We start from the raw sequence: 16,589 nt of genomic DNA, 5'->3' as shown, positions 1-16,589 counted from the left end.
CCAGCCCCCCCTCTCTCCACACTATACTCTAGCCCCCCTCTCTCCACATTATACTCCAACCCCCCATCTCTCAACATTATACTCCAGTCCCCCCTCTCCACTTTATACTCCAGTCCCCCCTCTCCACTTTATACTCCAGTCCCCCCTCTCTCCACATTATACTCCAGCCCCTCATCTCTCCACATTATACTCCAGTCCCCCCTCTCTCCACATTATACGCCAGCCCTCTCTCCTTACATTTTCTTTGTATTACTATAATTACCTTTTCTTTTCTCTTGTCCTCTTCTCATCTTCTGCGCTTCTTGCTTCTTCTCTGTTCCTCTACACTGACAGTGACGTGACGTCATGACGCTGCCAGGAGCCCGGCAGCACTGCAAGGCAGCACCGTCTTTCTTTACAATGTCCCTGACCACCTAACTAACAATGTCTCATTCAGAGACATTGTTACTGTGGGTTCCTGGCCCCAGTGCTGCCCCCCAAAGCCTGGCTCCCTAGGCAGCTGCGTCCCTGCATTGTACACTTCTAGGAAATAAAGGACTTTCAGCAGGAGTCATTTTGTCTTGCTAGTTCTCTAAAAATAACATCTGTTAAAAACAACTACTCAAGGTCGCATAAAAGAAACAGGTCAGTGACTCTGTTATGAATAAAATGATAAAGTAGTAGTCAGGGCATTCTAGTGGTTACACTTTTTTTTGAATGTTTCCTTCAACTATGCCCAAGGTAGTAACGTGTCCGCTGTGTCCTTGACACATGTTGTGGAACAGTTTGATAGTAATGCTATTAAAAGAGAGTATGGTATAGAAAAGAAAGATTCACTGCAATATCTTGGCACCGCAAAATGCATGGAAGTCCACAAGAGTACAAACAAGCTATAAAAATGCACCGTAAGATCTTTCTCATCCCAGTGGCTTAGTTGAAAATGTATTATCTGCTCTTCCTTTGATGAAAAACCCCTGTTAAAAAAAAAAAAAATAAGAGAGCGGAAAGATTTAAATCTCTTTCAATAGTTCCTCATATATCCCCAGGGAGAGATTTCACATCCTGACATTTCAGACTTAAATAGTGCAATAGATGGTTAAGGAGTGCCCCGACACCGTGGTTTTTATTCATTCTCTAACTGTAATTGCTATTTTCCCCCTCCTAATTGTATTAAAATGCTTTCAAATGTAAATGCAGTAAAATAATTTTATGACTTTCAAATGTAAATTCCATGTCATGTAGACATTTTTGTCCTTTTTATCGTTGGCTTTTGTTTTCTTGCTTTTATAATTTTCCAGGCTGTAACATTCAAACCGCGATGTGACCTTTCCCATTTACTATACATACTTTAGTATTCTTGTATTTGTTAGCTTTATTGATCGCTTGTTTTTTGTTATCATTTTCACAATTACTTAATTTTAGATCTAATTGTACAATTTGTATACATATTAGTCTCCCAAACCATTTTTTGGTGTCATTAAATGTAAACTTTATATTTTCTATGGAGTGTAAGATTTTTTTCTCTGTAGATTGCGGTTTAATATTGAAAATGGCCTGATTTTAGACAACCATCCTTCTATGTAATTTAAGTCTCTCCCACAGCCTTCTCCTGTAAGTTATTCTCCCTCCATTGTAATCTTTCTCCCCTCAGAGGAGGCTTCTGCTCCAGATCATTGATAGGCTGTGAAAATGCATAGTGCATTGATGTCATCTCCAGAGGGGCCTAATCACAGCCAATGATGCCTTGCAGCAGGATGGTGTGTGATATTAGGGATATTTCTCCTCCGCTGTCCACTGGTTTTATTCAAGTAGTAAGTGGTGGTGTAGGGGGAAGAATGAATTACAGAAGGGCAGAAGGACCGGCCCACATGCAGCAATGGGGTGGGATTTATTTTTTTGTCCAGACATTCTTGAGCGGTATTGAAATGGATTGCCCTGCAAATTAAAGTAATTGGCCTCCATTGGGAGGTGGTAGGCCATCATTTTTGCACACAGCTTCAGGTGTCTTTTAATCATTAATCTGAAACGGAAAAGCCCTTTAAAAGACACCTGAAGCTGTGTGCAAAAACACCTCAACCACCACTCACTACTTGAATAAAACCAGTTCCCAAAGTGTGCGCCGCGGCTCCCAGGAGCTCCGCGGTGCTGTCACAAGGGTTCCGCGGGCAAGCCAGAAACCCCCCCCCCCCCCCCCCAAAAAAAAATACCAATCCGCACAGCGCCTGGGACCCAGTATCCTCCTCTCTCCCGCAGCGGACCAATCCGCACGGCGCCCGGGACCCAGCATCCTCCTCTCTCCCACAGCTGACAGCTGCGGGAGAGAGGAGGATGCTGGGTCCCAGGCGCCGCGCGGATTGGTAAGTTTTAGTTTTTTTTCCTTTGGCTGGCCGCGGCAGAGGGGGCAGCGTGACGATGGGCAGAGGGGGCAGCGTGACGATGGGCAGAGGGGGCAGCGTGACGAGGGGCAGAGGGGGCAGCGTGACAAGGGGCAGAGGGGGCAGCGTGAGGAGGGGCAGAGGAGGCAGCGTGAGTAGATGCAGAGGGGGCAGCGTGAGAGGGGGCAGCGTGTGTTGAGATGAAAGAGGGCACAGTGTGCGTTAGCTGTCAATTATTCTTTGACAGAAATAGAATTGAAAAAAATATATATAAATATTCTTTTCCCTTGGATTTATGTGTATTATTTTTGCATACAACTAAATAAGTATTTCTGTCCTGACCTAAATACTTATTAAGTTTTTTTGACCCAACCACATCTAAAACAGGACTGCTCGGTAATTATTTTGAAGGGTGCCTTGAAAAAATTATGGAGACTCTAAGGATGCCGCAAACTGCAAAAGTTTGGGAACCACTGGATTAATGTATTGCCTTATACAGGATTTCCTGAAGGGGAGTTCCAAGTAGCAAGTGCATGTCAATGCGGTTTGTGTCATCACAGCCTCATACCTTGCTGTGCAATCAACGTGATTCACAGCAAATTGCGTCATCAGGTCCCCAGCCCACTTCACTAGGGTAATAGGTGGGATTCAGGAGGGTGTCCCTCTCTCCCTGTAATTTGGAACTTTCCTGGGTGTTCTGGGAGATTAGACAAGTATGGTCTGGGAAGGTCATAACGAAACTCTTGGTGTTGTATTACTAAATATTTTTCACATTTCCACATAATATATTTGTTTTTAGGATATGAGCTCCTATGGTAGTAATTATTTTTTATGTTCGTGTTGTCTGTCATAATAATTAAGTTGTATATGTGAAGGATAGTTTTTTTTCCCTTCCATTTATTTGAATGCTCAACACATCTATTAAATTTGTATTACCTGCTTTGAGCACTGTACATCTTTGAACAATAGATGTTTTCAGAGTAGCCAAATATGAAATGAAGTTCATACAGCCAAACATTTTACTTTGTGTATATAGGTTTTTTGTACGTGCCATTTGACACCAACTATCTATTGTATGTCGTAGAAAATATCAGAAACTGTATATACACAAAGTGCTGTTTTCAAAACCACAGAACATGAAATCTGGCGTTGTAAAATTGTAATGCTGCTAAGTTGTACTTGCCAACTTTTCAATGTTGTCCTCCTGGAGATCCCGGGGGCAGGTGGGCGTGTAGGGATGGGAATTTAGTAATTGGGAATTTTTTGGCCCCACCCCCGCAACACAATTATGCAAATGTATAATTTTACAGTGGGGGCGAGCCAAAATGACGCAATTCTCAGGGAGTCGCGTCCTGAAGGCTCCAAATGCTGTCCACTACATTAGGGAGTGGGCAGATGTGGGAGAATGCCCTACTTTCCTGGGAGTCTGAAATAAAAGAGTCTCCCGGACATTCCGGCGCAAGTATGTGATTTAAAAATGTCAACATTCTACAACTCCATTTTACATTTGTACACTATATATAGATGACAATATTTGCTTATCTTTGAAAACATTTAATACCATGGGAAGAAATACTTCAAAAGAGACCTGGCTGCCATGATATTTCTGGTTACTGAAATGGCAGATACCCAAATTGTTTATTCTCTGCCACCAAGTTCTGTGCTTTATGCATATGTAGAGATAATACAATACTTTATTAGAAAATCTGACCAGGGCATAGAATGACTATAATATATAATTTCCATTTAGTGTGTTATTGAAAAGTAATTATTCTGTGTTTGGGTCAATAAGGGAAAGCTGGAGGCAATTATTTAAAATAAAAACAACTTTTTTTCTTTTAGATAACAAAAACATAAAAAATCCAGAGCAATATGTACAAATCGTGATCTACATTTTATTTGTCTCCAGTGGATCTTAGTCTAGTTTTAGATTCCATGGTGCCTAGGACAGAATTGACGCTTGGGCTCCCTTGTATCATAAAAGTCATTAATAAATGCAGTACTACATCCCAAACAATATAGAAATCACAGGGGCCAATTACTAAGTTGTTTTCACTTTGTCCTCAAGGGCATAATACAACTTTCAACATAAGCACTGCACATGATTTTAATATATTTTAATTGTGTTTTAAATTATAATAATAAATTGTGCACACTATTATTTACATTTGGCATACAGAATAATAATAGATGCTAAGAATATTTTCCAGAAGAAAATAAAGTAAATATAGAGGTCCATATATTCAGATTAGACTATATTTGGAATTACATCTAACATACAGGACAAGAGAAGTGTTGATAGAAATTAGAACAGACAAAGAAATAAATTCTGTGATATCTGTCCAGTGTATAAAACAAGAGCAGTGGTAGTGTGCACTGCTCTCTACAGATCTCGTGAGAGTGCTGGCACCTGAGTAACCAGTTACTCCTGTCAATGTGAAATATGTGTCAAGGTCGCAGAAAGAATGTTGAAGCTGCCTCTTGCATAGAGGCTGACATTTGTAATTGGAAATTTTCCAAACAGTCACTGCTTGACAAAAGTTTGAGTAAAGCATGTCTACAGAAAGGACTTTCTGCTACTTTATGAATGTGTCACAGTTGTTTTGTGCTAAAGACTTCTCATAGTGGACCTGATTCATAAATCGAACGCAACTTGCACGTCACATAAGTGGTGTTTTAAAAAAGAGCACAGTACTTGAGCGTAGTTATTATTATTATTATCGTAGATTTGTAAAATGCCAAAGAGCTCCGCAGCGCTGTATAGTATGGGAAACAGGACATACATAAAACTAGGGCATACAAGGCAGACAAAATAAATGCAGACATGAAGGCAAAGGGTATGAAGGACCCTGCTCATTAGAGAGCTTACATTCTAAGTGGAAGAGGGCACAGCTGAAACAAGATGAGCAATTGTGGCTTAGAGCGGAGATTGGAATAGCTGTAAGGGTGTATTAGTGTCATCAGGGATAAGGTAAGCTCTAAAAAAAGAGATGGGTTTTTAGAGAACGCCTAAAACTTTGAAGGCTGTGGGAACGCCTGATTGGGTGTTGTGGGAATCCCATAATTGAGGAGCAGCACAGGAGAAGTCTTGTAAGCGCAAATGACAGGTGGTTACCAGAGATGAGACGCGGTGCAGGAGAGTATTTTGATATGAGATATGAGCTGTATGAAGGGGTGGTTTTGTTGAGGGCTTTGTAGATAAGGGTGAGTAATTTGAATTGGATTCTGGAGGACACGGAGCAATTGTAGGAATTTGCAAAGTGGTGCAGCAGATGTGGAGCGGTGAGAGGAAGATCAGTCTTGCAGCAGCATTTAGGATGGATTGATGTGTGGTTATATGGGTGTCAGGAATGAGAGATAGCAGGAGGTTGTAATAGCCAGGATGGGAGATGATGAGAGAATAAATAAGAGTTTTGGTACCATGTTGAGTAAGAAAAGGGCGTATTCTGGCAATGTTTTTAAGGTGGAATTGACAGGACTGGGAGAGAGTCTGGATGTGAGGAATAAAGCAGAGGGCAGAATCAAATGCAACACCAAGGCAGCGAACTTGGGAGACTGAGGAAATTGTGGTGTTGTTAACAGTGAGGGAGATTTGAGTACTGTTAGGAACCCCTCCAGCCGGCACAACACAACCCGGAATCTACTCTGCCAATCAGGTGTTCACTGGAGCCCCTGGTGGTGGGGACAGACTGGGCTGCAGACTGACAGAGGGTCGTGAAGTGTGTACCGGCTGGGGAGAACCCAGGCAAGCGGAGTGAGGTCCACGCAGAGGTCAAGGGCCGGCAGCAGGTAGCAATTCCAGTTAACAAGCCGGGGTCAGGGGTCACAAGCAGATAGCAGGAACGGTAAACAGGCCAGAGGTCAGGGTCACAGGATACACAAGCGAAGTCCAATTCCAAGCCAAAGGTCATACACGGGAGATCAGCAGAAGTTCAGTAGACAGGAACGGGAACAAGCAGGTCAGCAGACTGGAGAGCAGAAGCTCTAACCGGCAGTGAGGCTGCAGACCTCACTGCCTTAAATGTACAGGTGAGCCAATCAGAGCCTAGCTCTGCAACTTACTCCCAGGAGCTGACTAATAAAATAATTACAGGCTATTAGGTCCCTCTGCGCACGCGCCCGGCTGTCCCCTGTTGCCGAGACGCGGCGCTACACTGCAGGGCATCCGACCGTTGCCTCGGCAACGGTCGGGAGTTGGAGGGAAGTGACGTCCCGGTCGTCATGGTGACGGCCGGGACGCTGGGGCTGTGAGTACCGCCGCGGCTCGTGACAAGGACAAGTGGTTATTCTGGCAGGAGGGAAGATACTAATCTCTTTTTGGTTAAGTTGAGCTTTAGGTAGTGTTGGGACATCCATGTGGAGATAGCTAAAAGATAGTTGGTTACAGGAGATAGTATAGAATGGGAGAGGTTAGTGGAAGAGCTATAGATTTGGGTGTCATCAGCGTAGAGGTGGTACTGGAGGTTAAATGTGCGAATTAGTGCCCCAAGAGAAGAGGTGTGCAATGAAAAAAGTAAAGAGCCAAGAACAGAGCCTTGTAGAACCCTAACAGATAGTGGGAGTGGAGGGCTGAATGTGCCAGAGGTAGAAACACTAAAGGAGCGGTTCGATAGGCAAGAAGTGAACCAGGAGAGAACTGTGTCACGAAGACCAATAGAGTGAAGAGTATGTAGCAGAAGATGATGATCGTCAGTGTCAAAAGCAGCAGAGAGGTCCAGGGGAATGAGTATGGAGAAATGACCCTTAAACTTTGCAGTAAGTAGATTATCAGTCACTTTTGTGAGAGCAGTTTCAGTGGAATGTTTGGTATGGAAGCCTGATTGCAGAGTCAAGAATGAAGTGAGAGGAAAGAAAGTGAGACAGGTGTTTATACAGTAATTGCTCAAGTACTTTGGCAAAGGAAAGGAGTGTAATAGGGCAGTAGTTGGCTGGATTGAGAGATGGTTTCTTTAGAATTAGTGAGATGAGTGCATGTTTAAAGGAGGATGGAAATGTGCAAATGGAGATAGACAAGTTGAAGAGGTGAGTTACAGGCGGCCATGTAGTGGAGGACATGGGGTGGAGCAGTTGGGAGGGAACAGGGTCGAGATGTCAGTTTGAAGGGTAAGATGATGAGATCAGTGTAGAGACTTTGTCTTCAGTTACAGGAGAGAATGAATTAAGGGTGGACTGGAAGTGTAAGGGAAAGTGTGTAGAGTGGGTGGAGTGTGTTAGATTTTGGCATGAGGAGATATGGTGTTGATTTTTTCTTTGAAATAGCTGGCAAAATCAAGGGCTGTGAGGGAGGAAGGAGAGGAGGTGCAGGTGGACTGAGAAGTGAGTTGAAGTTGGTAAAGAGGTGACGTGGGTTAGAAAACTTGGAGGATATTAGAGATTTAAGAATGTTTGGCAATTTAAAGGGCAGTGCAGTAAGATGAAAGGGTGAATTTATAGTGAAGGAAATCTGGATAGAACAGAGATTTCTTCCAGTGGCGCTCTGCAGGTAGCAGGTCTGTTTGGTGTGCCATGGTTGGGGTTTGGATCGTTGGAGATGTATGTGGTAGCTGGAGCTGCATTGTCTAGTCCTGAAGTGAGTGTTTTGTTGCAGAAGATTAGGACAGGACGATGTAGACATAGGAGACAATAGTTGTTTTAGTGAATATGACAATATATAGTTCCGACCATATTCAAATTGTAGCGGATCTCAATATGCATTTTAATTTTAATCTGAGTGTAAGTATGCTCTGCCTACACAGTACTTGCCTTGCGTAGACAGACAGCTCACAGTGCGGTATACGCACAAGCGTATGTGCAATATAAGAATCCATGAAAAAAAATTGTATTCTAAAATAAATGAACAACTCTAAACCGTATATTCATTAAGAAAAATATATATTTTTAACATTAAATAAAGCTGCTTTAAAAGCGTACATACAAAACCTTTTTATTGTCTCTTGTACACAGATGTTCAGCCCCTTCCCTCCCCCATTCCTCCACTCAAGTCGTACGCTGTTGTATCATTTGAGTTCAGATATGAATTGCATGCAGTTGTGTTCCTTGGCGTAAGGTCCGTTTCTGAGCATGTGCAGAGTTATTTCATGCAATTTATACTCCGAACATGGGCAGCACAGTGGCCTAGTGGTTAGCACTTCTGCCTCACAGGACTGGAGTCATGAGTTCAATTCCCGACCATGGCCTTATCTGTGTGGAGTTTGTATGTTCTCCCTGTGTTTGCGTGGGTTTCCACCCACACTCCAAAAAACATCATGGTAGGTTAATTGGCTGCTATCAAAAATTTGACCCTAGTGTCTCCCTCTCTGTCTGTCTGTGTCTGTGTGTGTGTGTCTACATTAGGGAATTTAGACTGTAAGCTCCAATGGGGCAGGGACTGATGTGAATGAGTTCTCTGTACAGCGCTGCGCAATTAGTGGCGCTATATAAATAAATGATGATGATGAACATGAATCAGGCCCAGTGTGTTTATCTTCAGTGATGGCACAGTTGTAGTTTCTCTTAAAAATATGTTACCTGATCATATACAAATTTCTCCATTAAGCAACATTATTCTGGGTTGCAGCTTTACTCCATTGCTGTAGATGACTGCTGCCTGTCCTCCTGCCCTTGCCTTGCGACTGTGAAACACAATGGAAATTATTTCATCTTTCCTCATTGTATGCTTTCATTACCTCCCCTTGTCACAGCAGGGTGTGCTGCGCTTTCAGTTTTCCTGTGGCTGATGATGATCATGAATTGCAACAATTTGCCAACACAAGTGCTTTTTTTATATGCTGTTATCCGTTAAGAAAGAAGATGGGGAAGATATTATTTGAAATCTAAAAATTTGTTTTAAATTACAATGTTTGCACCTTGCATATATACTGTTTTTAATACTGAATGCACTGAAGGCTTTTTTTAATATGTTGGCACAAGAAACTATACACATTCAATATCTATTCTTTGATATGCAAAGCTTAGGTTTGTCAATTACTGTACTTAGAGCTACAATATCACGCTTCCTTTAGCTGAAAAATCCCCCAGGGCATATATATAAAATGTAAAGATTTTTTTCTTTCTCTCGTCCATGTGTGTGTGTGTGTGCAACGACAATCCAGAAGGAGGTAATGAAATCGTTATACTGTTGTATGTGTGCAAATGAAAGTATATTTGAAAATCACCTTATTGGGTTTTCAATTAGAAATCAATTCTGACATTGTATCTATGAGTGTTCATGAGCTGACGTAAATGATGGCTCTCTTTCTGACATTAAAAACAAATAAATATCACTAAACTGTGTGAAATAATTTGATGTCTAATTATACTTTTGTGTTCTATGTGAAGTGTAAAGATTCCAGTAAATTGTACGCTGTTTAATTGCTTTAATTCATCCATTGATTGTCCCTGCAGACCTGATGTGCATATTTCACACTGCAAATTGTTATTCTATGAAACCTGTCTGCGGATGGCACCCTTTTTAAAGGTTTTATTTTCAACCTTTGAAAAAAAATCTAATTAAGAGACACATTTTTCCTATCTTGTAGCATGTTTCATGCTGAGTAGATTATTTCAATTTACATTTGTTCAGTTTATTTTTTCATTACTAACAAAAAACACCTTACTGTACTTACAAAGTTTTGAAAGTGGACAGAAGTGTCCAGACCTTCTACAGAATAAATTATACCCACTTGATAGCCAAATTCAAGGTTTTTATATGGCAGTTCAATTCAATACAAATTATATTTCTACACAAAATTTTTACTTTATAAGGCAAATTACTACATAGTGAACATTTGATTTATTTTTGCTGATATTATCCAGTTACCAATACTTCCTAGCTTGCTTTATGTTGATCTTCCAATTCTTTTCATACCACCTTGGGTGGGTGTGGATTCTCGTCCACATACTGCTATAGGCCTACAAGGTTATTTTGTCATAATAAGAGTATGCATACAAGGCTAAAGATAGCGTTTCTTGCCAAACAGAGTTTGCCTAATAACCTGGGATAAAGTTACATACTCCCCAAACACATTAATGCCGATGTCATCTACAATGATACAATTCAGCATGATAATAAATGGATGATTACCAGTTGAAGTGTATGGTTTAGTAAAACGAGTATAATTTATTACATGCACAAAGGATGAACTCCAGTAACGTATGCATTACCTTTTCTGATCTGGTCGTGAACATAGAGAACTTATTTATAAGGGTTAACCCATCACATAATTGTGGGGAATAAGGCTTACATAACTGCAGTGTAAATATGGTATATCAAATGAATCAATTGACAAATTGAGCAACTAAAGTGTAAAATGTGAAGTCAGAAAGTCTGTTGTGTGTGTATTCAGTGACTCTGCAGATCCCAGTGTTAGAAGATAGCAGTGTCACCTGTAGCAGCTTCAAAGACCCCTGCTGTAAACTATATCCTGACACAAGTTAGTTTTTTTGGACACCTGAATAGACTTTGTGGGGCCGTTCACAGCTTGACATCCTTGCAGACAAAGGCAGCATTTAAAGGCAGTCTATACAGGTATATAGAAATATAAACTTCAAAGGAAAATATCTCCATAGTTCATATTTTGGGAAATCTGCATGGCACTCCATACTGAGGGGCAGAAATCACACCAGGGTTGTGAATGACAGGTACTGGCAATATCAGGGAACAGCTATAATCACATGTCTTTAGGAAAGGTATGTCACATTGTTATAATTCCATCATGTTTGGTATTTAAATGTGTGGGAGATTATGACCAGTTTATTGAAGGGGGAGTCGTGTTCCTGGAATATATCTGTGGAGAGTTACCAAAGGTCAAAACTTTTGGAATATTTGTGAGCAAACTATAGTGACACCCAGGGGACATCCCTGCCGCCCTATTAGCATCAACACTGCCCCTGTGAAGGCCGTCCCATTTCATTTTGCTTAAATAAGCTGTGTTGGGAAGGGGCACATTGTCAGTCTGTTGGGAAAATCCACATTGACAAGCTGTCCATCTTCCAAGCCAATTTCCCATGGCACAGATTATACAACTCATGTAAATTATACTCTGAATGTAATCCCTTTTATTTTAAACTGTTTTGCTTGTGTATGTTGTGTCAATTATTTATTAATTGTTTTTTTTATATCTGAATGCCCTGTACCTTTGTATATTAAATCTATAATTTAATAAGTGGCGTCCTTGATACTCTAACGAATCCATTCGCCTGTTAAGAAGAATATAGCTCGACCAAGTTAACACTTTGAATGCCGGTGTGATTTGTTAACACATTTGACTAACAAGCCTAGTGTGTGCTTGCATTTACATTTGTGTAACAGTCTGGAGGGATGACAAATTAACCCTTTGATTGATATGGGTTTTGCTAACCTGTGGGTAGCCAGAAGCCTTGTGTACCAGTTTGGGACAGTATTTCTGGGTCCTATTGCTCGTATTCAATAGGTGGTGGCAAACCTGAAGTGTGTGGGGGTGTGAAAACGTTGTTGTGGGGCGATTCAGCAGGTCTATAACCTGTGTGATAGGTAGAGGGAGACTTGAGTGCTGGAATCGTGTGTAACCTCATACAGCAAACACCCAAAGTCACGGAAGCTGGGAGCGTGTTCGTGACATGGTCATTTATAAGTTTCTTATTCATTTTGTTTTGTGTAAAATGTAGCAAATATCTCAAAATAGAAATAACTTGATTCAAAGGTATCCTAATTAAATAATTTCATAAGGGGGTCGATCTTCACAGCAACAGGCTAATTAGTGGTTTGTAGGGAAATTACTAAATGTTGCAATATAACGTGTTAAAAGGAAAATTAAGAACTGTTAAAACTTAATCCTTTTTTTTGTTCTGCATACTGTAATTTACATAACAGTCCCTTTTATTAATTTCTGTTTGTCATGTTGTATTAGAGTCCACTGGCACACTGTATGAAGTCCTGTCAGCTATTGACTCCGGGAAGGGAATTTCTATGAATCCCACGAGCCAGATAACATCATCCTCTAGCATTGACCCGGTGAGTACGTTCCTCTAAAGCTTCTCCCACTTTCTTACATTAATACAAATGCAATGAATTATGTAAAGTGGAAATGGTTCTCTGTGATTTATTAAAGTCTTCTTTTCTATACTGTTAGTCTCACCAGCAAAAAACATTGTCTCTTAGTGACCTGATGAATCTGCTGACATTTCACTTTGCTCTTGTAATATCCAGCTATGCGTGTCTGTATAAGCAAAGTATGTCCTGTAAAATATATCCTTATTGTAATCCCTGCTATCTTGCCTGTGATAGAGGAAGTTAAGTTGTATGGACAGACATACTCTAGAGCTATTCCATGGATTTTAATGTGGCCATATATTACCGACTACTGGGGATACTACATCCTGCAGAGTCCTTTGTGTCTCCCAGCAGGAGGTAAAGGAACTTCCTGCGAAACTTTGTCCTTTCCAGCAGCGGGAAAGATAACATAAATATTCCAGCAGGGTCAGGAGCTTGGTCTTTCAGACAGGAACAGGCAGGCATGAGGGACTGCCCATTCATTGCTGAGAAAGAGGGGCGCAGGTCAAGGACATCCTGCATGAACAAGCCAATGGAGGACAAGAAGTATTAGACCTGGGCATTTCAGGGCCCAGTAACACTAGAGTGTCAAGTTATCCATGACCAGTAGAAATATTTAGGAAGAATCACTGTGTTTTACGAGTTAGTTTGAGCAGAGCTGTTGGAGGTCTGAGGCACTCGGAGCCTGTTCACAGCAGAGTTTAGTTTTTCAGATTTTTTTTTTCGTTTTTAGCATCCAACCATGCGGATTCATAGATTGAGTTTACTTCAGGAGACTTCCCGTTACTGTACCAGGTAGATTGTATTAATGCAGAGTTTTAAGAATTCATCAGGTCCATTGTGCACCTACGCACGTACGTACAGCCTCAACATGTAATTAAAGTGTTACTGCGTAGGTGACCTGCATTTGTGTATGTCAGAACTGGTTGCCTTGTATTACTGCTGTTTAGTATTTTGTATTTAGTCAATAGTTTGCCTTATATAGAGAAGACTTTTTAGAGTCGATTCAATTCCCTGCCTTTTTCTTTAGAACAACGCGACTCGCGCACTGTCACCATTACTACGGTAATTTCATCACAGATTTTTGCTCTACTTGTCAGTTGACTTTTCTGTAGTTAATGTCCATATAAACAATAAGTCTTTTCTGTAATGGATGGAGCCTCAAGCTACCCCTCTGACCTGATGCAATCGCTAAGTTGAGCTATCCTAGCGGATCATGAAGCTGGCTGGATGCAGTTCTACTTCCTGACTGAATTCTGACAGTGAAGTTCAATGTGAAGATGAAGCTGATCTTCCACCCACTAATATGCGATGACACAATTCATGTCATTGTGCATCGATGGGCTGGGTGTTATCATGCAGTCTTGCAGTGGTGGGTGGACTGTAATGATACATATTATGTTCTCCCAACCCACCCACCCTGCATTTGTAGATCTGATGCCCACATCTCCCATAGGCCATGTCAACAATGTTGGCAGGTGTGGAATAAGGTTGATGGGTGTGCTTTGGGAGAAAATGAAGGTATTATGGGGCAAAGACCATGGCACGCTACTGAATGATAAAATGTTATAGAAGCCATATAAAGTCTGTTCATTTCCTTTTCCACTGTTTCTATTCATCCCCATTTGCTAGTTTAGTGAAGAGGAATGTGGGAGTAATTTGGAGCTGGTGTTAGTAAGAGATGCTTAAACATAGCTTTGAGATGCTTGGGTTGGCTACATGTTACCATAGTTTTCCTCACATTAAAATGAAATAATTTGCTGCTAACGTTTTAAAATAACTGCTATTTCTGTAAAGAGCTGCGCAAAATGTTGAAATAATTTAAATAAAGGATCTTAATAATAAAATAAAGCGTTTAAAAAAAACCTCTATGGTATGGTAACCATTGCTAAGAGCCTTTCAAAGAAAAGAACTAGAACTAATAATGTTGCAGGGTTATGATATAATGAGAATAACTTCAATTTGGTTGGATGAGCTGCATGGCTGGCCATTGAATGTGAAAGGCTGTAGCCTCTTTTGGAAAGATAGAAAAGACGAGAGGTATTGCTATATGTAAAATCTTGTTTAAAACCAATCTTACGGGACAAGATTGTCGACATTCGTTATTTGACAATGTTGAGCCTTTATGGGTTCATATAAAGGGCATTAAAGATCTGAGATATAAAAGGGCTTTGGTTCACTACTACTCAATAAGCGGAGTAGCAGTACCCACAGTATCTGGCATCTGGCGCAGGAACTAATGAATGCCTGGGATGCATAAAACAGACATAGATGCACAAGAAGCAAATGTAAAGTTGCCATCGTTTAAAGACATGTTAGACTGCATCTTTACTATAGGTACAGTTTTGGCCATCTCTGTATTAGAAAGACATATGAGAACTTGAGAGGGTTCAGAGATAGGTACAAACAGCAATAGAGAGATTAAATTCTAAGTGCCTTAGATGTAAAATGAATGTGTATAAATATATCCAAGGAGCTAGGACTGTACAGGTGGCCAGGGGCAATAACTTCAACTAGATAAACAACAGTTCCACTACCAACATAGAAAGGGATTAGTCACTGTGAGTTAACTAGACTGAAATTCACTGCAAAGGGAGATAGTAAGGGCAGGATTACTATCCGACCTCCTGACAAGAAATGGTATCAATAGTAATATATAATAATTAGCAAATTTAGCAGTTACAGCGATTGCTTTTTGAAATCAATGTAATCATGGGAGGTTACATTGGTAGATGATTTGGGTGTGGGGGGGTTGTTTTGCTTTCATCTGGACAAACACATCTAGAATTTATATAAGGTTGCACTTGATGGACCTGTTTTTCAGCCTAATGATGCATATGCCAATATTATTTTTTTAATACACAGCTAGAAATAAAGAAATTCCTATTACAACATGGAATGTGAGTTCAGTTAAACTTTTTCCTCATTGTAAAGGTTGGAGACCTGACTCCACAGGTTTAACTTTAGAAACTGAATGTTAATTATCTTTCATGTTTTCTTTTCCTGTTCAGTGATAGAATGGCCTCTATATAAAGGTCCATTCTGCCCCTGAAGGTTTTTAAAGCAGAATATGTAAGGAACTCGTACAGACATCCTTTTCTCTAAATTAAGGTGACTCACACAACCTCCAAGCAATTTCCTATCCCAGTATGTGTATCCTGAAAGAATATTTGCTTAATTATTTTGCTCACTGCTACTGCTGTTCTATCCTTCAACTGTGGGCTTTATCAGACTACTATTAAGACATTCACAGTGCAGAACCATTCCTTTTTATACATCTCAGGTGATCATTTGTGTCATTATCAGGAAAATGCAGGTTGTTTGATATATTTTCTGTATGAAATGTGTGCATGTGCATTTAGATTTGCAGTGATGTGTGATTACTGGATAATGCAGTGTATGTAAACTACAGTAAAATAGCTGCTATGTGTATTACCTATGACCTATACTTTGTGTACACATTATTGGATCGAATAGACTGATTCAGAGTTGGTTACCTAAGAAGAGAATACTTTCCAGACCTGGGGGTTGTTTCAAGCTGCGAGTTTCCGGCGGGTTTGAAAAGTGCAGAAGTTGTCTATAGCAACCGATAAAATTGCAGCTGTCATTTTGTAGAATGTACTAAATAAATGATAACTAGAATCTGATTGGTTGCTATTGGCAACATCTCCATTTTTCAAACCCTCTGTAAACTCGTAGCTTGATACATTAACCTTTTGGTGTTATCAATGAAAATGGATTGCATAATCTCTGATGTACCTGACTACACAAAAAAATGCAATTGTTATTTTTTTCTTTACTCCTTATAAGTAATTATGGTGAAACTGATGCATGCCTCCTACTTCTTCCATTCATATTGTGTTGCCCTTCCAAAAATCCCCCCCCCATTCCATCCACTAAATCATGTCACGAATGACACCTGTTTCCAATCGCTCTCTCCTCCATCTTCCCATAACACAGTGCACTCTTTTCATCCTTCGCATTGCCTTATCATGACTATATTGCCTTTTGTTGAGGATGGGGAAAAAGCATACTATATATGTAAATAATTGAAACACATGCTGTCTGGAAATATTTTGAAGGACAATAGAAGGAGATTTATAGCAGGAAATAGGGGTGGATAATTTTTTTAGCAGATAATTTGTGATGTGCGTATTACTGAAGTAGAAAGCCATTTAGTGACACAGTAAAAGAAGTATCGATTGCTAGCATACATATCGTGTATT

General features: G+C 40.4%; 1 protein-coding gene across 1 annotated transcript in view; it reads left to right on the top strand.

Annotated features, from left to right (window-relative positions):
- The window catches only part of HSD17B4 (hydroxysteroid 17-beta dehydrogenase 4), a 188,266-nt gene that overhangs the window by 76,975 nt on the left and 94,702 nt on the right, over positions 1-16,589 (top strand). Inside the window, exon 12 of the mRNA XM_075179291.1 lies at positions 12,221-12,324. Within this exon, the coding sequence (XP_075035392.1) occupies positions 12,221-12,324 (104 nt within the window). The remainder of the gene's footprint in view (positions 1-12,220; positions 12,325-16,589) is intronic.

Source organism: Mixophyes fleayi, chromosome 1 (genome assembly GCF_038048845.1).
Source record: "Mixophyes fleayi isolate aMixFle1 chromosome 1, aMixFle1.hap1, whole genome shotgun sequence".
In the NCBI taxonomy this organism is placed as follows: Eukaryota; Metazoa; Chordata; class Amphibia; order Anura; family Limnodynastidae; genus Mixophyes; species Mixophyes fleayi.
This window is presented reverse-complemented; position numbering and strand designations above follow the sequence as displayed.